Consider the following 23,123-nt stretch of genomic DNA (forward strand, 5'->3'; position numbering starts at 1 on the left):
GCCAAAGTAGGCAAGAAGAACGGTATGCGAGTATGCACTTTCTTAGGGGTTACCCTTATCATAGGTTATTATCAGGAAATCGAGTGTTTATTGTCAATCATTACCTTGATTTCATTTCGTCGTACGAATCTAGTGGAAACTTTTTGTAATGATTGTTTCAAGCTTCTGTATCGCTCTCTGAATTGTGAGTTATCTTACTCTTTTCCATTTTATTTATTTCTCGCATGTACATTTTGATTTTTAACGCCAAAGCAGGTCTGCAAGTTCTTATCAGTTGTCTGAAAAATTATCAGAAAAGTGGTCCCATTTCCTGGAACCCAGCTCCATCAGTTTTCCCTGAATCATTTTATATCTATTATTATGTTTCATCGATTTGTGCGAGGTATTTTAAATGTAATTTTCTTTCATTGTTAATCATTCTGAAAAATGAGGAGGAACTTTATTGCCACCTCCTGAGGTATGTTTGTCATGATCCTGTAACCTAATTTAGTACAATGTTTTCTATCGCGCCACAAAATGTCCTCCTCAGATGCAAAATCATCCATGAGTATTTTTTACATTTCCTTCACAAGGAGAGGAAAAGGAGGATATGTCTCCCTCCCATCCATTTAATCTACATAAACATTAACATATTTCAACCAACCTTCTACAAAGTCCGCCTGTCCATCTCAGCTCCGTTCTTGTTTCCTAGTATCAGAAAGCCTAAAGAGGTTTTAGCATAGGAACAAGATCAGCATTTGTGTTAGCGTCACTTGTGCTTGTTCAACTGGTCAGTGTTTGGAAGTTTCCTGAAATGGAGTTCATCAATTCATATTCTGCCTTGGCTCTCCCTGCTTTTATCTATGTGGCAGCGAATGCTTTTGTCGTGGGCTAAAGATCATCCCCCCTCTACAGACGTTTATTTACATTTCATTATCTTCTCCCATCTCCCACACACCAGATAAAACTTTGGGTACTTTCACATCAGTGAATGGCCTTTTTCCCGCACTGTGCAATCTGCTCGATAGCACTGAGGGAATTTTCATCCTACAAATATTCTTCTCATAATGTAATACACCCATTTCTGAGGTTGACTTTGTGTTTGCATGTCCCTACACACACTTAAAAAAAAAAAAACGAAAAAAATTAATGTACTTACATTTATTCACCTTTCCCCTTTAACAAAGAAACTGAACAGGATCCCTGAAAATATAAGAAACTATTTGGGATTTTTCCTATTATGAAAGAAGTAAGGGAAAAGTTGCAATTTTTTTTTTTTTTTTTTTTTTTTTTTCTAAGTACGATTTTCTGTTAGGAGCTTAGGTGAAATTCTTTTGATATCAACTGAAACTTGCTCTAACAGCTTTAAGTATATGACAGATGCGAGAGAATGTAAAAGGTGAAGTTGTTCAGAAAGAGTCTAGGCACCCAAGTAAATACTTTCTAACTTTGAAAATACTTCCAAGGCCGCAGTATCCCCCGGATATAAAGCCTAAAAGAACACACAAAAAAGAAGAAAAAAAAATTGAAAATATGTGGACAGAATTTTTCAAATTCTTCTCATTTCTTTTCATCTTTTTAAAAGCTGCACATAACTACTTGAAAGTGATTTTTTCCTGTCTCTTTTTCTAACACAAACATCTGAACCCAACCTTTTTATATCTTATTATTATTACTCAACTCGATTGGTAATAATAAAAGATATGTTACAGTTAAATTCGTGTTAATAGTTCATAATGATATTTTTTCGATGCTGGGAAGCTAATGCTCCATTACCCTCACAGGCGAATCTAAAGGGTTGGCTAAGGGGCATGCGCCCCCCCCCCTCCCCTTGTTTGGCTGAAAAAAGACGAGAGAAAGAAGGGAGGACGCTTATATTTCATAATTATTCAAGACAAAATTTAAGCAAACTGTGCAGCAGTGTTTGTAATTCACAGGCGCCATTGCGCCAAATATGCCTAAGAAATAGGTCATGACGCCTAAAAAATTAAGGCTCTGCACCAACGTGGCCCCTAAAAATTGCCCCCCCCCCCCTCAAAAAAAAATCCTAATTTTTCTGTCAGGTGATTTTTCGAAAGTTACAATTTACAGTTACTAGTTCTGTAACTAAAACATCTTGAATCTAACTTTTCACTTAATGCGCCGAGGTATATAGACTAAAAGCCATTTGGCCCCTAAAAATCGAGCTTGATGGGCCACATGGCTCCTGAAACTCGAAGGTGCGTTTCGGGCACTGCGTTTATGAGATACCTTAAAATTTCTACAATATTCTGAGGAGGGAACCCCCCCCCCCCCCCCCACACACACACACACACACACAAACCGCTCTTCCCTCCCGTTCGAAAAGTCTGGATCCGCCTTTGAGTACCTTTAGCTCATGGAAATTATCAGGATTTTAATTTTTGGAAGGGGTGGGGGTGGGGTGTCGCCTCTTCAATCATTGATAAGTCGGTTGCGGCGAGTGGGGGAGGGGGAGGGATTCTCTTTGGTCTTCTTCTGCCTCTTACACCTGTAAAAGATTAGGCAGGTGACGTTGATCGTGTTGACGTGGTGACGTAAAGTATTAATCATCGAAAAAAAGCCGAGGGCCGAGACTGCTTACAAAATATCCGAGCTGACGTCACGTGAAAGTAAATGAAACTCTCTCCTATCGATCCCTTGCCTTTTCAAGTGAAGGAAATGTAAATATTGATTGAGTTACCCAAACCAAATTGGCATTTCCTGCATTACCTACTTTCTTTCCGTGTGTCTTATGCACCTATTTAAACCTCTCTCATTCATACCCCCCTCCCCCCTTCTGGGAATCTTTGACTGTTTAGGTCCTCTTATGTCAGAAATGTCTAATGGATGAGAAAGTCCAATTCCTACATTCTCCATTTTCCGCGAAGGAAGCATTGGAATTTTGTCCTCTTTTGCACTAATTTTTAACTCAACCCAAACTCTTTTACTATGAATTACTGTTCAGCGTGAAAAGGTCAAATACAGTCAAATAGCACCGACTGCTCCGCTGAGTTATCAGTTATCCCGCGTGACGTAAAAACATGGTGGCCCGAGGATATCAGTCCCTCCACCTTCCATACTTCTTTCCAGTGGTAAAATCGTAATGGCCGCTCTCTCCTCTCGGCTGGTCCTCCGCACAGATTTTCTTTTCTCTAAATTGTTTCTGTAACTTATTCTATTTTATTCAAACCCCAGTGTAAAACAACAACCGTGCTATCAAAGTTCCTTAAATTTTCCCGCAAATTGTAAGTAGCGCCTCTCTTGCATCGTTTTCGAATTCGTGTTGGAGGGGTGAACGACCTTCGTTCGTGCTGCATAGCCTCGACGAAGCCTTGATCCTCCTTCTTGACATTTGCTCAATTTCAAGTTCTTTTCCAGTTTTAGAATGTTCCCTCTTTACAGCGGGCCTTAAATCTCTGGGCATTTCGTTTTAAATGTGTATCGCGTTCTCTAAGCTCGATCCCAACCATACCTTGCTAGTTGGTTACAAATCTCTTTTGTTCCCCTCCTGCAGACCATAATGTCTTTTCTAATAGCCTCCCTTTTTCTTTCATATTACGATAAAATGAAGTTTCTTATCACTGGCATGCCCCAGACATCACCTACGCCTTCAGTTTATTAAGCTTCGCCGTTTCAATTGGGCATTATCTGTTTTTATCGCCTTGGCTAATTGATGAACCCAGACAGTTTGGTACCAAGAACTGCCCTTAGCTTGGATGCTAGTCCGTACCGTACCAATTTTTGTCTGTTTTTATAATTTATGGTGGTGCTTCTCTGAGTAGTTTGACAGGATGTTTGGTTTCCTATTTTTGTGCGATAAAATGCAAAAAAAAACCATGTAATATGATTGCAGGTAGTGCATGGCTTCCTCTGATGATAGGCTCCTGGAGTGACACCAGGTGCCATTACAAAGAGAGTTAATTTCTTTCTTGTTCTTTCACCTTAAATCCCTCTAAGATTTTTCACTCTGAATTCGTAAAATATTGTTAGCATTTTTTTTCTGTAGACTATTAATAACTGCTGAAGTTCACCTCATAGAATCAGAAGTGATTCGTTTGTGATCATAATCAAGGTTCAGTTTTCTATTTTCTAATTGTTTGAAGAATCTCCTACCTGGGCCTTTTTACTTTAATCCCTCCATATTGTCTCTAGAGGACAAGAAAGGCACTATTAGAATGCTGGACGAAAAACAGGCTGGAAAGAAACTAAGGTTATTTTCGGCTTCAGCAGCTAAAAATTAGGAGGAGTTTAGTCACAAGTCTCCTGAGAAATTTTATTCCCCCATTTTTACTGATGCAAAACAATCGGATCTGTTTTTACATGATAGCATCTAGGCTCATCAAGCCATTTGACCGGAAAAACTTTGTCATCAGAGATAGGAGGGAATATTCTCAGCCATACCAAGGAAGAGTCCCACTGTGTACAAAAATGATCTTGGTTTCTCTCTATCATGCTCTAATTTTCTGCAAAAATTGAAGTTGAACAGAAAAAGCTCTGCTTGTGTGGAACATTTCTTTTCCTTCTGGCCAACTGTAATCAGAACTGATTGAGAAAAACCTAGGTTATTTTTGTAATCAGCACTAAAATTATCCTTAGATTTGTATGGAGGTATGAAATCACTAAGCTTGTTTTTGAGAATTTTGGAAAATTTATTTTCTCAAGTATTTTTAGTTTTTCTTTCCATGGATAATTTGTCTTTTATTTTTTAAATTTCAGTTCTGTTAAATCCTAGCCACAGTGAGTAGGTTCGCTGTTAGTAGGTTGAACTTGCAAGCAACAACGGACAGCTCGAGAGGACCGGGGGGTGCTTCTCGTGTCACGGGAGGAAGGTAATCTATTTATTTTATACACCATCTTTTGAATTATATCCAAGTAAATTATCTGTTCAATTATTCACCGTTTATTCTCTGCTGTTCACTTCCTTGATCCAAATCTCAGGCAGCAAATGAGAAAGCCACCCATGTTGAAGATGAATAAATTGATCTAATCATGGGCTCAAGTTTTCTCTCTCTTTTACGCTCATGATCAAAAAATCACAGATTGCAATGTAATATCAGCTATTTAATCGTTCAAGAAGTTACCCCACAACCCAAAGCTCATGTTCAAAAATTCTGACTTAGAGCTATTTGTCAATCATGTCAATGGTTCTTTTCATTGTTTGTTATTAAGGAGGACCTTTTATGCGTTGATGAATATTTAGAAGATAAGTACTTCTTAAAATGTCTCATGAATTTTACAATATTTGTGATTTGTGCTCAGGAAACCTGCAAACGGTAAAGCACCTATGAAAGAGCATTGAACCAAAGCTTATTTAAAACCAATGATAAAGTACACAGACCTTAAAAGTCTTCAAATAAGTGGGGATATGTAGAGGCCTCTTAAATTCTTTCATAGAACCCTTATAATTACTCTTCCTTAGTCTCGTAACTATTTGACTCAAACGTTCGTAAAATGTCGAGCATTTGTTTTGTGCATTGTCAATGCCTCTGAAAATGAAAAGATACCAAAGAGTCTAAATTTCTCAGAAGTCTCAAAACTGAGCAATTAGTTTTATGTTACTTGTATCTGGATCCATAATTGCATACTCTCAGTTGAGTAAACCTAAAATATATTACAAATTGAGGGTGGGAACACATAAATTATTATTAGTTCGATGACTTATTTCTGCTCTCAGCCATTAGCTAAGCACATGTTTTCTTTTTTGTTCAGGGACGAAGAACCTCGCTCCCAATCCAATATTGGACGTTGGGTTCCTCCAGCCTTAAGACGCGATGCACTTGCCCAAGAAAGCCCAGAAAACATCATCTTCCGCAAGGTAATATTCGTTTGCCTGGGATGCTCAAAGCTCACCAGCGTTGTGCTCTAATTATAAGTACCTATGTGGGCTTGTCAGATTTCAGTTGTTATTTTTGGACCTTAAACTGTTGTTTTCATGATTAACTTCTGAAACCTCATGGGCAAACTTGGTGAGCACTATTGAAACTTAAAGTAACTTCTGAAACCTCATGGCAAACTTAAAGAGCACTATTGAAACTTAAAGTAGGGGAGAGAATAAATGTTAAATGTTTTCAACTCTTACTCCCTGTTCCTTTTCCTATCAATTACTGAACCTTCTGATCAGATTCACACAATTCTCCATTTGTGCCAACTCAAAATCTTTTTCGAGTGAGAACACAAAATAATCTGAGTGGGACGATCTATTTTTTAGCATTTACCAGGGTCGCCACAGTCAGGGAAAAGTTGTTAAATCACCTTTTATTGCTTTCTAGAATGAGTTTGAAGTTTCGGACAACAAATTTTGCCTCTTTTTATTTATTTATTTGTACTTGGAGCCTCTGCTTTGAAGGGCTAAAATTCACGTCAGTATAAATACATTTTAGCTATTTACACTTAAAATTTTACACATAGCTACTGTACATGTTTATACATCACTACAAATTTAAAAACACCAAAATTTGAATATGTCTTTTTAACCGTCCATCACATCTTCAACTGTCAGGGAATTTCATTTTCCAAATTCTGTGGCAACCTTGGTACGATCAATCGTTGATTTATTATCTATGTAAATGATTTGTGTTCTATTCTCACTTCATTACCTCCAAGACAAGTAATGTAGGGCTGTACCAGCCTTAAAATGCCTTCAGCTGATTATGGTTTCGCATTGATTTCCTTACAGGTTAGAGGGATTCTTAACAAGCTTACTCCTGAGAAATTCCATAAACTGAGCTCTGACTTATTGCAAATTGAACTAACAACATCAGAATATGTGCTGAAGGGCATCATATTTTTGGTAAGATACCATACCATGTATTTTCTGTTTAGATGCAAATAAAGTTTTGATAGTTAAATTTAGTTAAATTGATTTTATGAAACTTTTAGAAATGTAGCTTCCAACTTCATAAGAGTACATAGGAAGTTACCAAAATTTGGACTGTAAAAACTAAAATGTTAACCTTTCCAGCTCAATGAATGATGTACTCAAATTTCACCAGAATTAAAGTGTCGAGGTTGAGCTTAATTTGCGCATTTTTATTATTTTTTTTTTCTCTCTTATTTCAGAGGTATGTTGTTTAGTTTTGTTACCTTTCTACCGCAGTGATTTAAAAAAATAGACAGTTTCCAAACAGCAAAATTTATTTTCATGGTTCACAAGTTTAGTAATTATTGATTTTTATGAAGTTCGAAGGCACACTTCTGAAAGTCTAGCTTTCTGAATCAAATATTTTTATCCTTTGAACATCCTTCATTTTCACGAACACTAATAAAAAGGAGAGACCTGTGACTTGCGGCTTTCTTGATAAACTTTATAGAGCGCTATTATTCAGAGCTTTCACTGCAGTGATTAAAATGACCTTTTACTGCACTAATTTTACAGCTAGCTCTAAGTTTGTAACTATCACAAATAATGCTGCGGGTATCTCATTAATTTATTTGAAATCAATCATATTTCTATACAGATATAAACGTTTTTCTAATGTCTTTGGGTTTATGTGTTTAAATGCAGATCTTCGAAAAAGCACTTGAAGAGCCGAAGTATAGTTCTATGTACGCTAAGTTATGTAAGCGCCTAAAGGAAGAAGTTTCTGAACGCTTGAATAACGAAGACGGAACTAAGCCGACGCTTTTTGAAATTTTGCTGGCAAACACTTGCCGGCAGGAGTTTCAAAGTCGCTCGAACATCACCGAAGGTCTTGAAAAGTCTGGCATCGTCACAGCTGAAGATGAAGAAAAACTACAGATTGCCAAGCGCAAGATGCTCGGGAACATCCGATTCATCGGGGAGCTGGGTAAACTGGGAGTTGTCCCCGATTCCACACTCCATAGGTGCATTTACCAACTCTTACAACGCATATGCAAAAACAATGGAAAGGATAAGGTTGAAGATATGGAGTGCCTCTGTCAGATAATGAGAACCTGCGGAAGAATTCTGGATTCGGGTAAAAGTCAGGTAATGCTCATTACAATTGGTTGATATCTACTCCTAATTTTACCAATATGGATTCTAACATAGTTTTCTGTCGCATCTTTAGCGTGTTGGAACACAATATAGGAAGAAGAAAATGTATTTTTTTCTCTAGTCATTTAAAGCTTCTGCGCCATATCTCTCAGCAAACTCTGCAGTAACTGATGAGAAAGCAAACAAAAAAAATTAATTGATCATATAAAGCTGAATATTGAGCAAATTACATCCACCTATTTGTTTCGTTTACTTCTTTTCTCATACTTGTAATAGTTAGCATCGCTAAAAAGTTCTGTTCTCTGTAAAATTTTGCATGCACAGTTGGTTATACAAATTTATTTTTCTTCCCAGAATTTTATGAACCAGTATTTTGAACGGATGGAAAAGTTGGCGAACAAAACTGACTATCCGCAACGCATTCGTTTTATGTTGCAAGATGTTATCGAACTCCGAAAGAACCGCTGGATTCCACGAAAGGCAATTTCTGCTGAAGGACCTATGCCTATTGCTCAGGTAAATGTTCTTAGTATACTATACTATACATTTTTGTTCTATGTTAACATTTTTATTCATTAAAAACGTTTTTAATCACCTTATGAGAGTCATAGTGGGACTCCTTAAGAGGAATGTTTGGTGTTTTAGAATTGTCTGCCAACTTCATCCAAGTAGTCAGCCGTGTTGAAAAGTAGTTTTGAGTCAAAGCGATATCCTTGTGGCAGTGAATCATCAGATTAGTCAGATTCAAAACAACTTTTTGCCTTTTTTGAAGCACCTAATTAAACTGAACTGATTGTAACTCATTTACTGGGATGTTACAAATTTTTCAGTCAGAGACTCAATGTCTTTTAGACTTAATTTAATTGAAGGCCCAAATCAGTTCCCTGTATTAAAGGCCTCCTGCATGTAATATCTCTTCCTGTGGCCATTCACACACATGCTCAAATGAGGAGATTTTGTCAGTTTTCTCTGGCTACTGATAGATTATAACTTCTCATGCTTTCTCTCTCTTTTTATTCCAGTTAGGCTTTGTCATTTAAAATAGTCTTAACGTATGCCTTTACGTTAAGATCAGACATATGATGAGAGAGGGGGAGGGAAAGCTGCCCAGCCCCCCCCCCCCTCTCTTTTTCTCTCTCTCTTTATGGGTACAAGGGGCCTGGGATAAGTAAGAGACTGACTTGGGCCACCTAGAAATTAGCCATCTAGAGACCCAGAAAGATGTGTGCATTTTTTCTTCTCACTAACAGAAATTCCAACTTTCATTTTGTTTTTATTTTATGCAGATCATCGACGAAGAGCACAGTAACAACGGAACAGTTGGTTTTAAGAGTCTTATGCAGGGACAACTATCTGGTCAGCGAGGAGGTTTCCAAACACCGGATCTTTTCAGACGACCTCTGAAAATGCGAGAAGACATGCTGAGTTCCCCCTTTCCAACCCCTCACCCATCGCATGACAAATTCAATTCGTAAGTTATGCTCTTATCTACTTTTAATAACTGTTCAGCCCTCATTCCAAAACCCTAGCTCTGTGATAGAATATTTAATTTTTAAGGAATCATACAATTTTTGAGGTTAGTGTTGTTTGAGATGTCGCTATCGTAATGCTTAGTTTCGGATACCATATTTGACATAATTGCCCAAAGTGACAGTTCCACTATGGCACGTTTATTTGGTTAGACCTCCAAAATTTAAACATTAAGTTTGATGGGAACCCTTGTTTTGGGGGCTGGCCATAGTCATTTTTTTTATTCATGCCTCTATGTATCACATCAATTTGCTATCACTCATAAAAATTAAAAAGAAATTGTCATACTTTCTTGATTTTTTCGACTTAACTAATTCTTTTCATTCCTATTACTTCCGTAGGTTTAATCTTAATGGTTTCAATTCGGGTGGCGGACTCAACTTTCGCAACCAAGGCCGGCAAAACCATTTCATCTCCTCGTCAATGGGCAACAGCATGCAAAGTGCTCATCAACCTAACTACTATCAGAATAGATCAAATTACAACAACAATCAGCATAACAACAATAATAACAACAACAATAACAACGGAACAAGCAACACCAGTAAGTTGGTCATGAAATTATTCAAATTTTTTACTGAAGCAGTCTATTTCAGCGAGATCCATTTCTTGCAACAATATTTTACCAGAATGCCTGAAGTGAGAGTAATTAATTTTCTATGTATTATTATTATTTATAATCCCCCTTTTTTCTAATTTGGTTACACCTGAATTAACTTTGATCATTTGATCTGTAGACAATATTACTGTAATATGTTACCTCAGTATTGTCAAATGCTTCTTAAAGCCTGATTTGCCATCGCTGAGATCAGTGCTGTAGTCAGTGCACCATTTTAACAATTTTTCTTCCCTGGTGCAATTAAATTTTTTTCTTTAGATTTCTGTATTAATTTAATTGTATCACCTTTTTTTTTCAGATAAAGAAATTGCTCCTCGTTTCAAGAAACTGTTGCAACAAGGTTCTAACTTGGAGGATGTATCCCTAAGACCCCCTGCTAATTCCATGATTTGCAAACCTCCAAATAACGTTAAGCCGTCATCGACCATGACAAACAATATGGGTAAGAATAACAACGTTTTTGAACATTTAGAATTCAATGAGCTACTTGCAAAAGTGTATATGGATCTCCAGACAGGATTAGAAATCCATCATCTCCATGATTAATTTATCACCAAAATTTTACGTACTAAACTATTAACACTTATTCAATTTGAGAATGCACTGAAATTAAAGAGGAGATTTGTAATGCCTTTGATACCATTGAATTTTGGATAATCGTGGATACTCGTGTATACTATACTTGTATACTTGGAGGTCCTCAAGGCATTTTTGAAAGCCTTTATGGCTATTTGTACATTCTTGAATGTATTTAAAAATAATTGTAGAAATCCTTGATTTTACTCAGTGGCATTCTTTGAAAAGTCCCTGAAAGACTTGAATATTGGTTTCAAAAGGAGATCATGAACTGTGGAATAGCGAGCAAGATTAAAGCAGCACTTGCTCGCGTTTCTTTTTTGTCTTCTGTGTCTGAACTAACTTGATGAATTTGTTCTTTTGCAGTAAGACCCTCTAATCTCATGACAGAACCACTCATGGTAACACCGCCGATGAAAGCTTCACCAATGGTCCAAACGAACAAGGATCCTGTCATTTTGATAAAACCAGCTGCCAACGACAAGAGCAAAATCAACAAAAAAGAGAAGGTAACCTTTTTGTTACACTTGCTTGCTTTCATAACTATATTCATCTCATTAAAAGCTGACTTGCTAGACGTCTAGTATCAGGATTTTCCCGATTCTATCAGGATTTGAGGTCAATCAGGACTTGAGGAAAATTTGATCGTAAAATCAGGATTTGAGAAAAGTCGGTCGTCCGCTTATTTTCTGTTAATTATCGGCTATCCGTCCGTTAATTTTTCTCCACAAAACATCAGGATTTGGAAAAATTATGAAATCAGGATTTAGTAGTCAAAAATCAGAATAAAATTAGGATCTCATTAGGATTTCCCAAAATGAAAAAAAAACTAGACACCCTGGAATTTGTCAACTCTCTAGGGCCATTCGTTAACTTAAGGAAAACACAGACAAAAAACTGGCTCACAGCTTGTGAACAAGTTACTGCTATTGAAAGAAGAGAGTCTAGGATAATGAGAATAGAAAGTAACTGTTACCATTAATTGTGATTTTAGAGAAATAAGTACGCCAATGTAAGTTGCGTCAATAAATTAATCAATTTTATTCTTGAAGGAAGGTTCAAAAAGACCCTGAACCCTATGAAATTAACATCTCAGTCCTAGATGTAAAACCATCTCTGTAGAATCTTGTGAGACTCTACTTGAAGTTAGCTACATCTATTTTAACTGCATCTGATAATTCTCTCTTGTTTTCCCTCTTAGAGTTTAACGAAGGAAGAAATAATGAAAAAAGTGGGCTCTTTTGCTAAAACCTTGGCAGAAAATGGAAACATCGATGAAGCAGTGAATAACTTCCGTGATCTAAAGATAGCAGATCATCTGGTTCCGGAAGCGATCAACACCCTTTTCACCCATCTGATCAACAAAACTGGTAAGTTGGCTGTGTGCTCAATTCTTGTATGAGCAAGCTCATAGTCAGAAAAACAAACAGTAATATTTTGTGTGGTAACCCACTAGAATTATCTGTAAACTATGGCAGCAAAATCAGGGAGCTTGAATCGAACGTAAAATTTTTATTTAAATGAAAGAAAACTAAGTATTGAGATTTTAGCCTGCTCAGTGGAAGTGAAGCAAAAGTATGTGAATTCAGGCCGTGCCTGACAATGAAACGGAGGGCCAGAGAATTGCATGTTAATTTTAAAATTACCTTCACATAGTGTCAATAGCATACAACATCCATAGCAGCAGTATGTCTGCCATTGTCATCATTTATAGGTAATATTTTAATAAATATGTAATTCTCTTGCGAACTGTCTCATTGTCAAGCATGGCATGAATTTACATAGTTTCGTTTCGCCTCCATTGTATCAGCTAAAAGCTTGATACCTTGTTTTCTTTCAATTATGAGTAGCCAAAAACCTGTAATTTTTGTTAATTTTTATTTATATCGAAAAGTTTCCTTTTCTCTTTTATTGTTCAACCGCAAGCAAAAGTTAAAATTTTCACTGCTTTCGCCTTTTTCTTTTGTTTTTTTTAAAGAGTCTTCTACCATATGCATGAAAAGGCATTGTTTGTTAGAGCTATTGTGCATACTTTTATTTGAATATACAAACATTTTGCTTCGCTCATACCTTACTATAAACAAGATTTTTCTCTCAATCCTTTATTGTTATTCAATTATGTGTTTGCCCAAGGTACACTCTACTACAGGTATGGACTAACAGGGTGCCCAAGTGGCAGCTCTGAGAATCTAGGCCATCGAGTGACGTCGCAAGTCGTACCGTGTTTGCTGCGCAGTTCAAAGTGAGGTTCTGGCAGATCCTGGTAGTTTCAATGAGCTATCAGATGAATTTAAAAAATTGATAAAACTCACAATAACGAAAACCTTAACTAAGAAGACGAAATTGACAAGACCCACTCTCAGAACAGAAAATAAACTAGTTTTCAATATGGCGTCGCAGTTGTACCATTGGACGCTGTCAAATCTACACATTTTGACGATTTTCTAAAATTCCATTTGTCCCTACCTGTAGTAGAGTGTATATTGGTTTTTACCCCTAAAAGCAATGTTTTCCATGTATTGTATTCTCAATTGTTATGTGTCAATTAATCATATTTTTTCTTTTCTCAGAGAATAACCAAGAACTTGCTGCAAAATTTGTAAAAGCTTTAAAGAAGGGGAACAATCAACCCTCCGCCCAGCAGTTTTTGAAATGTTTTAAAACTCTCCTTAATTCGATGTCCAGCAAAGATAACTCCTTCAACTTCATTCAAAAGGCTGCTGGTACGTTCCGTGTATTAAAAGATACCTTTGTCCTGATTTTTCATTTGAAGCTGTCATCATGCTGAGTGCTTTCTTTTCAAGGCTTGTAACTCTGTCTCCATCTCCTATTCTTTAATGATTTCAACCTCGGTGAAACTAGTGCAAAGAGTCTATAGGGAAAGACAAGACATCATTAAACTTGAGTCGCTGTGACTTCTTAAAGTTATCGTATCTCCAAAACATTCGTAGAAACGGTTATTACTGATACTTTCTGACATGTGTATGTTAGCTGGTAGCTTAGTGAAACTGTCACTAAGATTACCGTAAGAAGAATTTTGAAAACAGAGTTACTTGCACTCAAAACTGATCTACACAGTTCAATCATTCCCTCGGACGAGTTTTGAAATTGATAGACAAAGAAGACAAAAAGGATCTGGAGAGATTCTATCAGTGGAAGCGGGTGGTTGCAATGGACAGAGAAGGTAGATAATAAAATAACTAATGACAACCCTCGAGAGACCCTATAGTCAGTCCATCATTTTCTCCCTTAGTCTATAGGAATCAACCATTTCAACCAATAGGATTGCTCCGTACTCCCCACGTCTTCTTTGTCTATCAATTTCAACAATCAGCTCGCTGTGAATTGGTGGCGGGAAGTTGAAATGCCATCTATCTCATATGAAGAACGTCAAGCTACTTCATACTGGCTGTAGTAGAGTGAACTCCAGCAGAGGAGGGGAATACCTTGTGTTTTAGTGATTATTTTGCTTTACAAAAAGATAATAGTCTATCGTTGAAAAAGTGTCGTCTAGTCAGTCCAGAGAACAAGTTCATGTTCTGCATGAAAAACATTTAAGCTGCTATACTCTTCCGTATTCATGAATTTTCCAGACCATTGATTTCTCATCCAACTTCACTCTCCGTTTTACAGGTTTAGCTGCTCATGTGATTGCCTCGGAAGAAAATTTGCTCAAGCTGAATAACATTGCTGATCTTTCAGAGAACGGAAAATACTACCCCCTGTGCATCCTCACACTCCAGGTCTTGAGCAAAATCGTTGGAAAACCGAAACTAACTCAGCTTTTCAAAGAGAGCAAAGTAAGGAACCAATCGATTCCTTTTTATTGGTGTTGATCATTTCCCATTTTTCCATCACGTTCCCTTTCCCTGCCTGCTGCTAAAGCATTTATAATGCCAAATGTTTGTCTATACCAGCCACATTTGTGTATCAAAGCACTGAAAACATCTTGAAATCTGATTCTGTGTTGACTTTGGTAGGGTGGCTAGCGACTAAGAGAAGTCGGGTAATGCATCTCGACTGGGAAAAGGCAGAGAATTTTTTGTGGAGCCAGGTTCCTTGCAAAAATCAGGTCTGAGAAGGAGCAGGCTTATCGGGTTGTTGTGTCAGTTTTTAGACCACATTGATTAAGAGCCCTTTCGTTATCGTTGAAAAGTCAGGGAATGATAAAGTGGAATTTCACTAGCCACCCTGAACAAGATCTGAATTCCTGAACGTAGCATCACAACTTCCATTAAAGTGAAAGTGTTAAATTAGTGCAGGTTCCTAACCTAAAGTTACTGTAATGAATTTAAACATCTACAGTAATAGTTGCAGTTTTTCTCTTTTCAAAAGCACGTCATTCAAGACTACTTCAAGTAATCAAACCTCTCAAGGTATATAAATTCCAGCAGGAAATTCATTCTTCATTTTCATTCATTTATTTCCATTGTTCTCTTTTTTCTCTTTTCAGATCAATTTGCTTAACACACTGCCAGAAGCTGATCGCACAAAAGAAAGGCTGGGGGAAATTCTGGATGAACATGAATTGACATACTTGATTCCACTGTTGCGTATCCAAGCTGAACTTTGGAAACAAGTTCAGGCAGATCCAAACCCAGCGCAGCTTTACAAGTGGATCAAGGAGAGCTTAGATCCAGCCCATCATTCGGATCCTGGATTCATTAATGCTTTAGTCACCGTTTTAGTTAAATATATCACGGTAAGTTCTTCCTGTTTTATCACTCCTCATTCATTTGCCTTTTTAAGGTTTTTTTCCTTCAGTGGGAAGCGATCATAAATTTTGGTCAAAAGTGAGGGAAGGTTGATTGAAGTTTGGGGGTAGACCAATCAAATCTCGGAAAAGGTATGGAACTTTCTAAAACCTTGAGGGAAAATGCCAACTTTTTGACTATTTGCGCCAATGGCTCTCCTCAATTAATTCACCCCGGCACACTAAGGTATCTTACCCTGTGATCATATAAGAGGTTAGGAGGACTAGGCGTACATGTGCAGTTTTTGGAAAAATTGAGATATTAATTATTACAAGTAAAATTAGTCTTGATGCATATTCTTTGAAAAATTAGCTCCCAAATTCCAATTTTCAAGCATCAAAAAGTCAGTTGAAACTTTCTTTCTGCCATAAGGATCCATGTAATTTTGAAACTTCAAACTCGTATTTTGTGAAATAGCACAAACTGCACTCGTGCACCTTGTCCTCCAAGCCCTCCATTTAGTCTCAACACAATTTTGGAAACTTTTTTCTCAGTAATTTTTTTTCCCTGTGTAGGAATCCATCTCAGCAGAAGGATTGGACTCAAATCAAGTTCCTGACAAAGTGGCACAAGATAAAGAAAAGCAGCTCCTAGAAAAATTTAAACCCATTTTGCAGGCTTTTCTTCATGAACGTGTTGATTTGCAGGTCATAGCTGTTTACGCTTTGCAAGTTCATTGTCACAGCCATGATTTCCCAAAAGGTAATTGGTTTCTTTTTTCCTTGTTCTCTTAGAAATCAAGCTAATTTTATTGGTACTCAGTAGTGTCTCTATCAGCGAGTGAATTCTCTTGGGTGAGGTACTACAAGTTTATGCTGGAAATACTACCTTATGCTGTTGAAATTTACTGTCTACTTTGTGAACGTCCCTCCCAATAACAGTTTCTTGAGAAGAAATATCTCGGACAGCAATTCCTGGACAGTTTTCACATTAATCACTCATCTCCGTTTATTTCAATAATTCGTTTTTAATTTATTTCTACAAGTTCGAGGCTTAGAGGTGTGATAATTCAAGAAGTAAAGCCCCCACAAACATTGTTGCAGCATCTGTGAATGTGTGATGGGTCAACTGGCAGTTCATGCCTGCAAAGTTAAAAATCCTTGTAAAGGCTAACTAGCTTTTTTTCTCCTTTTTAAAGATAGTGTGGTCCTGAAGCAAAAATAAAAAAAAATTAGTCAAAAAAGACACCAGCGTTGATTTGTGTATTAAAAAACAATTGTGCCTTCCTTAAGAAAAATAAAAAAGTTAACCCTTGAAAAGAAATTTTTCAAAAGAGTGATCACTCTCAAATTAGGATTGAAAAGCCAAATTCAATTTTGTGACAAAGAACACCCTCTTCTGTCTTGAAGAATGTATCGTAAAGCTATAAAAAGCATTGCATTTGTGATAATGATGAAACAAAAAAATTGTCAACGATGGTAACCATACATAACATATTTTGATTGAAAGTTCTATTTTTAAGAGACCTATGTCATACTCTCAACATTACATATTAATATGTATTCAGCCCGTTTCAGACGATCAAAGTTGAGCTCACAAAGTGGCGTGACGCATGGTAACGTGACCCCCTGTGATGCCACTTTGAGAGCTCTACCTTGATTGTATGATACAGGCTTTTTGCATCCAGCAGCTGAACTAGCATGCATCTCAATTTAGAATTTACAAAATTATGCACTCCTCTTGCTAAATTGCAAAAATCCTTTCTCAGGTTTGCCACAGTCAGGGAATATCAGGAAATGTCAGGGAATCTTATATAGACAGGGAAAACCTGGAAATGTCAGGGAAATATTGTCGAGTCACCTATATTTGCTTTCCAGAATAGGTTTGACATTTGAATATATCCAATTTTGCCAGAGAACTACCTCTAATCATGTATTTTTAACCATTTGGCACCTTTTCAACTGTCAGGAAATTTCACTAAAATATGTCAGGGATTTTAATTCGCTAAATTCTATGGCAACCCTGCTTTCTGCTTTACACGAGCGAAATCCAGTCAAGTCTCCGGCCAAACGAAGTCGAACCCCATGCATGTTCAGCAAAGATTTCATGAGGAGTGTTACATTTTCAGTCTCTCCTTAGTAGCCGAGTGTTTTAATTGTTCTTAATTGAACTTACTCATATCTTTCAGGGATGCTTCTACGATGGTTTAACAATTTTTATAACTTTGAGATTGTGGAGGAAGAAGCATTTTTGAAATGGAGAGAAGATGATGTTTCGGATGTCTACCCTGGCAAAGGCAAAGCATTGTTCCAGGTAAATTCATCCTACTTCCTCAAAAAAGTATTTTTTTTATCGGTGTCAAAGAAACGCATCAGGAGCTGTGAGCACATTTTCGTTGATGATCGGTTGAACCTAAATGGGTGGATCATGCGGTTTTGTATTTTCATTTGACTCGATCACAATTTTTCGGAACAACATCAGGACTCACCAGATGGATAGGAGATGGAATTCTTGCAAACGTTGGAGCCAAAATATAATCCTACAAAAATTAGGGTTTAGAAATGACCTGATGAAGATGATGGCATCCAACCAGTATCAATTTCCAAAGTCTAACCTCAACTATTGACCAACCCGATTATGATCTCGCCGCCATTATCGCGGCATTTTGGCTCGATCGATCATCAACAAAAATACGCTTTCTATGACAAATCAATTTACTTATCGCTCAAGAACTTTTAATCTCTCTTTTTTTTGCTGTTTAAATCAGTAAGTAAGTAATCAGGAGAAATCTTGCTAGACCAATCCTCTTCCTCCATTTCTTTTTAATTCAAGATCATGGGTCAGTTGCGTTGGTCACAGAATCGTGTTTTAAAGTTTGATTCTTGTGGATCTGCTAAAAATAATAAGATCCGTCCAAACAGCAACTTTCTACGTTCAATATTAACCGAGATATTGCGTTTTGAAAAATTTGCCCATGATGCCATCCACCGCGACAGTGTCATCCTTGGTTTCCTCCACCTTACTTTTATTTATCCGGGAGACACATTTGCACCGGTTGCTCAACGTGAAACTCAGATAAAAGCAAGGTGGAAGAAACCAAAGGTGTCACTACCGCAGTAGATGACGTCATAAACCGTAATTTTTCAAAGCGTGATATCTCTGTTAATATTGAACGTAGAAAGTTGCTATTTGGACCAATCCTATTATTTTTAGCTGACCTATAAAAATTAAGCATCAAAACGCGATTCTGTGATCAGTGCAACTGACCCATTGCAAATGAACCAAGATACAACAAAATTTAGACCCTAACATTGAGTCTTGTAAAGAAATTTAACTTTAAACCTCTCTTTCTTGGTTCAGACTTGATGCACAGTGGTGTGTGTCTGTCAAACTCAGCTCCAATCCTATTATTTTTAGCTAAATTTAAAAAAATTATAAAAATAAAAATTGCTTATGAAAATTGAGCATCAAAACAAGATTCTGTGATCAGCGCAACTGACCCATTATAAATGAAGTGAGATACAAAGAAAATTAGTCCCTAACATTGAGTCTTGTAAAGAAATTGAACTTCAAACCTCTCTTTTTTGGTTCAGACTCTATGCAAAGTGTGTCTGTCAAAATCACCCCAAATAAGAATACATTTAACAGAATGTAAGTGGAAATCCAAAGTTGCGCAACCTTGATAGCAGCGCGTGCCTTTTCATATTTTATTCCTCTTCTTTAACTCTGTTTTTCTTGTTGATCAGGTGAATAATTGGCTGACCTGGCTTGCTGAGGCCGAAGAAGAAGAAGAGGAAGAAGAGGAGGAAGAAGAAGATGAAGAAGAAGAACCAGTCGAAGAAATCAAGAACTAAATCATCTTTAAATCATTAAAGCACCAAGAGTTCATCCTCTCTTCAAGATCAGAATATCCTAGTCTCAATCGATAGTTACAGAGCCGTTTAAAAATTTCTCAGCTAACATTCTCCCTCGTCGATTTGTCACTCTGCGTTTCAAAGTGTTCAGCACATTCGCCAATTTTATATTCATCTATTGCCTTTGTTTCTCGATAAGACTTGCTCTGTACCTCATTTCTTTGTTGTTTGATAAATTGAGCTTTCGGTTTTCACCACCAAATGTGTGAATCATTGAATTTTCCGCGAAACATGTCTTTCATGTAACTTTTATCTTTATTGATTAGATCTGTGCTCATCCTAATCAGGCGAAAGGTTCCATCAGAACATCGTCTACATCTTAATAATGATTTCAATTTTATTCCTTTAAAATCATAATAAAATCAGTTATTGCATTAAATTGCACCCTACGCTATGTCGAAGATCGTGTGAATCAAGGGAATAATCTGAATCCCAACTAATGCAAGTAAAAATTAATATCTAAGCAACCTCTTCTCAATAATAATGAAAAATAAAAAAATAACCAATAAAAAAATTTTCATAAACACTTTTGGAATTATAAACGGATCCTAGTTTATTTTTCCAAAAATAAGTGTCAGTTAATGTATGATTCAGTCTTATATTTGTTGATTTCAATTTGATAAAGGTCAGTGTGCGAGTTGTAATATACTTCTTTTTTGACCTTTCAGACTTTGTGTTTTCTACAAACTTGCATTATTATTAAGTCCATTTGAAAAGTTAAGAATTAAATTCCAAGCTGATCAAGCCCCTCCAAATACTGCAAGATCCATTTTATGAGATTTTCTCTACAAATTGACTTTGTTTCTCTAGTAACGCACCTGCAATCTAAATATACATCGGTTTCGTGCTGTTTCTATTTGAAAATCTTATGTGTACCATGTGAAGATGAGAATCACTACCTTAGCAGTTAGCAGGATGCCTGAAAACTAATCTACGATTCAGTTTCAGATCAGATAAGAATAAGAATAGTAACTATATCAACTGTCAAAACATTAATATATTGTTGATTTTTTAGTGAGTACCTGGACGGGCAGTTGTTTGATCAACTTTTCTCTTTAATGGTTCAACTATTGTGCCCTCCAACATTAAGGGACAGTAAGCTTTATCTTCAATATACCATCTCAGATACTTTTTTCTTAACCGCTCAATTCAGTCGATCCATTTAATTGTAAGGTAGAATTAGGATTCTTTTTAACTGATTTTTCATCTGTCTGCTAGTAACTTCTTTAGGTCCAAGGTTGATGAATAAACACTGCAATATGCACGTCTACTGATTTTCCCTGCTCACATGTTTCTTTCGCGTTAACATGTATAGAAATGAGGGGAAATTCGGTCTGCATGTTTTCTTTGTCAGCGCACACTAAACTTCGATAAACCTTTTTCATCTATGATCTGAAGTTGAAACCAACATAGATTTGAGGCAATTCATTAATGACGTGTGTAGTTGTTTTCATGATCAAATGGAATTATCGTAAAAATATTCTATTCTGCTCTTTTCTCATCTCTCGCTTAATGATCTACGAATTTGTTTTCCTTTTTTTCTTTTTTACCGATTCGAATTAATCACTCTTAACTTTAAGTAAAGATCATTCACAATTCAACAGAGTTATGGTACCTCACTAGTCTCAGCAACTCAATAAGTTTTTGATTGGCAACACTGAAAAATGCTTAAAACATTCCTAATTTTTTAGATTTTCTCGCTCGTTTTGCCCTTTATTCATTGCTTTCAGCCCAGCTGGTATCCATGTTTTGGATTCACGATTTTCACCTCTAAATTACCATACTGAATTCACTATCCATTATCGAACTTTTATGAAACGATAGTATCCCTCTTCACCCGATTAAATTATTGAAGGTGAACTTGAAGCGTCTCAGAAAATATATGTCAGATATTTCAATGAATGTTTTTTGTTGGAACCAGCAAATGTTATTGATTTCTGATTTGCTTTCTATAATAAGTGACTGAGTAATTGAATCGAGTAAATTTTTTCAGGGTAAACTAGTCTTTGTCTGTTCTTCCAAACATGTCCTTGCTTTAATTAATTTGATCATCTTTCATTTACCTTCATGTCCATTGCTAACGTGGAATATGAAAGGCTAATTCTCTTTTTAAATCGCAACCAAAAGAATGATTTTAAAATTGAAAATAAGTTCTCTTTTTTTCTCATATTACTTTTAAAATGTGTGCATTCCTATTACTAAAAAAATTGTGTATTTGCTGCCAATCATGTGACCTCCTAAGTCACTGAAGGGGGTTTCCTTGTCCTCCCTTGATGTGGTCTCTTACGCCAGGAAATACTCCGAATTGTTTCCAATTTATTCTCAATTCAATTTTGAGCCAATTTTTAATTCTGAACTACCCTGAGTTGTGAACAAAATTCCATAAATGTGAGCTAAACTATAATTAATTTCTAATTATTCCTTGTGTAAATTTGACAATGCAATTCTCTAAGGCCTCACAGAAATTCGCTATTGTTAATCAGGAATACAAATGGTGTGCTTTAACTCACTACATGTACAACGTGGTATTTTTAATTTCTCTAGTACTGAAATTGGAATGCATCAATTACCAAATCGCCTGGTATCATAGTCTTAAAGATTGCTTAGCTATTAGGTACGCATGACTGAAGTATTCTTCAATGAGAATGATAAGTTAAATTTTAATAATCTTAAAAGAAAATGAGACCAGTAAGCAAGTGAATCAAACAGTATGTATCTCAACATTTGGTTGAACAAATCAATCAATCAGGGCTGTGTTTGCTCATATAAAAGGTCTACTTGTGAGGTCGTTTTACAGCTCTCAGTCTTCGACGTTCTCAACCCATCTGTTGGAGAACAGTGGAAGAAATACAAGTTGTCAATTGCATTCTGTAGACAATTTTAATTTAAAACGGAACGTTCAGTAATGAAAATTTAAGTTTAAACAAGTACATGGTTACTGTAAGAAAGTACATGTGTTATTTCTTAATTTTTGGACTCCAATGAATTTTTCTCTTTTCCTAACTGTCAAGTTCCTCCATTTCTTTTTTACTTATTTCCATTTTTTGTAAGATTTATATGTGAAAATATCTACGTGCAGAATGCAGATGACAGACTTATCTGCCAAATATGTCTTTAATTATTATCATGTGCAATGGTGTCACTGAAGTGAGGCACTGCCAACGTCAGTGGCATTACCCTCTCCAATCCTTTAATAATTAATTGAAGTTTCAGTATCAGACGTATTATGAAAGTTTGTTATTAAGTCAAATCTGTGCAGTTAATCTGAAATTGGATGGAATTTTTAAAATATATAATTTATACAATACAAACATTTCTTTGTTCGCTTTCTGTTTCAAAATTATCAAAAATTCCTGTGAGATATGAGTCAAGATAAGAAAATATCTCAACTTTTATCCAGAATATTTTGAATGCTTATGTCATTACTGTCTTGAGTAAAAAGGTGGCAATTTCTTACCTTAAAATTTGTCTATTGTTTGTCCAAAACGCAAGCATGCAGAACATAGCGCTTACTTCTGTCTTGCTTAGCAGGTAATGACGAACAAATCATTTTTGAGAATCTTTCAGACGATAATTGACAATTCACAAAGAACAGAAGATTCATTCAATACAATTTTCCGCTTGAACACCACTAGGTCCATTTTCTCAAAACTTAATTTTTGCACTTGCTGTTTCCTTTGATAACACGGCAGTGATCTTTTTTTTTCAATACAGATCTCAACACTTAGGTCATCTTCATCATAAGGTGAAACTGACAAGGGGAGGCTACCGATTGTCCCCCTCAGATCGGGTTCAAATTTGACAGAGAGGTAGAATAGGTTAATATAAGAAACCGTATTTTTTTTTAGGTGCCA

At 36.3% G+C, this 23,123-nt stretch overlaps 1 protein-coding gene across 2 annotated transcripts; it reads left to right on the plus strand.

Annotated features, from left to right (window-relative positions):
* The first annotated feature begins 44 nt into the window (after nt 1–44).
* On the plus strand, nt 45–22,580 carry NAT1 (N-acetyltransferase 1). 2 transcript variants are annotated; one of them, XM_019043576.2, is made up of 17 exons: nt 45–184; nt 4,696–4,808; nt 5,689–5,794; nt 6,656–6,769; nt 7,484–7,927; nt 8,291–8,452; nt 9,223–9,407; nt 9,808–10,010; nt 10,384–10,527; nt 11,028–11,170; nt 11,863–12,031; nt 13,232–13,384; nt 14,295–14,461; nt 15,115–15,363; nt 15,931–16,117; nt 17,544–17,668; nt 19,102–22,580. In XM_019043576.2, the coding sequence occupies exons 5-17, from the start codon at nt 7,523–7,525 to the stop codon at nt 19,207–19,209; spliced, it is 2,400 nt and encodes a 799-aa protein (XP_018899121.2). In that variant the 5' UTR covers nt 45–184; nt 4,696–4,808; nt 5,689–5,794; nt 6,656–6,769; nt 7,484–7,522; the 3' UTR covers nt 19,210–22,580. The 2 variants fall into 2 exon arrangements, with proteins under 2 accessions (XP_018899121.2, XP_018899120.2); XM_019043575.2 differs by lacking the exon at nt 45–184 and adding an exon at nt 3,060–3,224.
* The last annotated feature ends 543 nt before the right edge of the window (nt 22,581–23,123 follow it).

The sequence above is a fragment of the Bemisia tabaci genome, chromosome 2, assembly GCF_918797505.1.
Source record: "Bemisia tabaci chromosome 2, PGI_BMITA_v3".
Lineage (NCBI taxonomy): Eukaryota > Metazoa > Arthropoda > Insecta > Hemiptera > Aleyrodidae > Bemisia > Bemisia tabaci.

Excerpts from the sequence above, each read along its gene's own strand:
- NAT1 (XM_019043576.2), top strand. The coding sequence starts at position 7,523 with ATGTACGCTAAGTTATGTAAGCGCCTAAAGGAAGAAGTTTCTGAACGC. Across the intron at positions 10,528-11,027 it reads GACCATGACAAACAATATGG|TAAGACCCTCTAATCTCATG; the intron begins GTAAGAATAACA and ends GTTCTTTTGCAG. Across the intron at positions 11,171-11,862 it reads AAATCAACAAAAAAGAGAAG|AGTTTAACGAAGGAAGAAAT; the intron begins GTAACCTTTTTG and ends TTTCCCTCTTAG.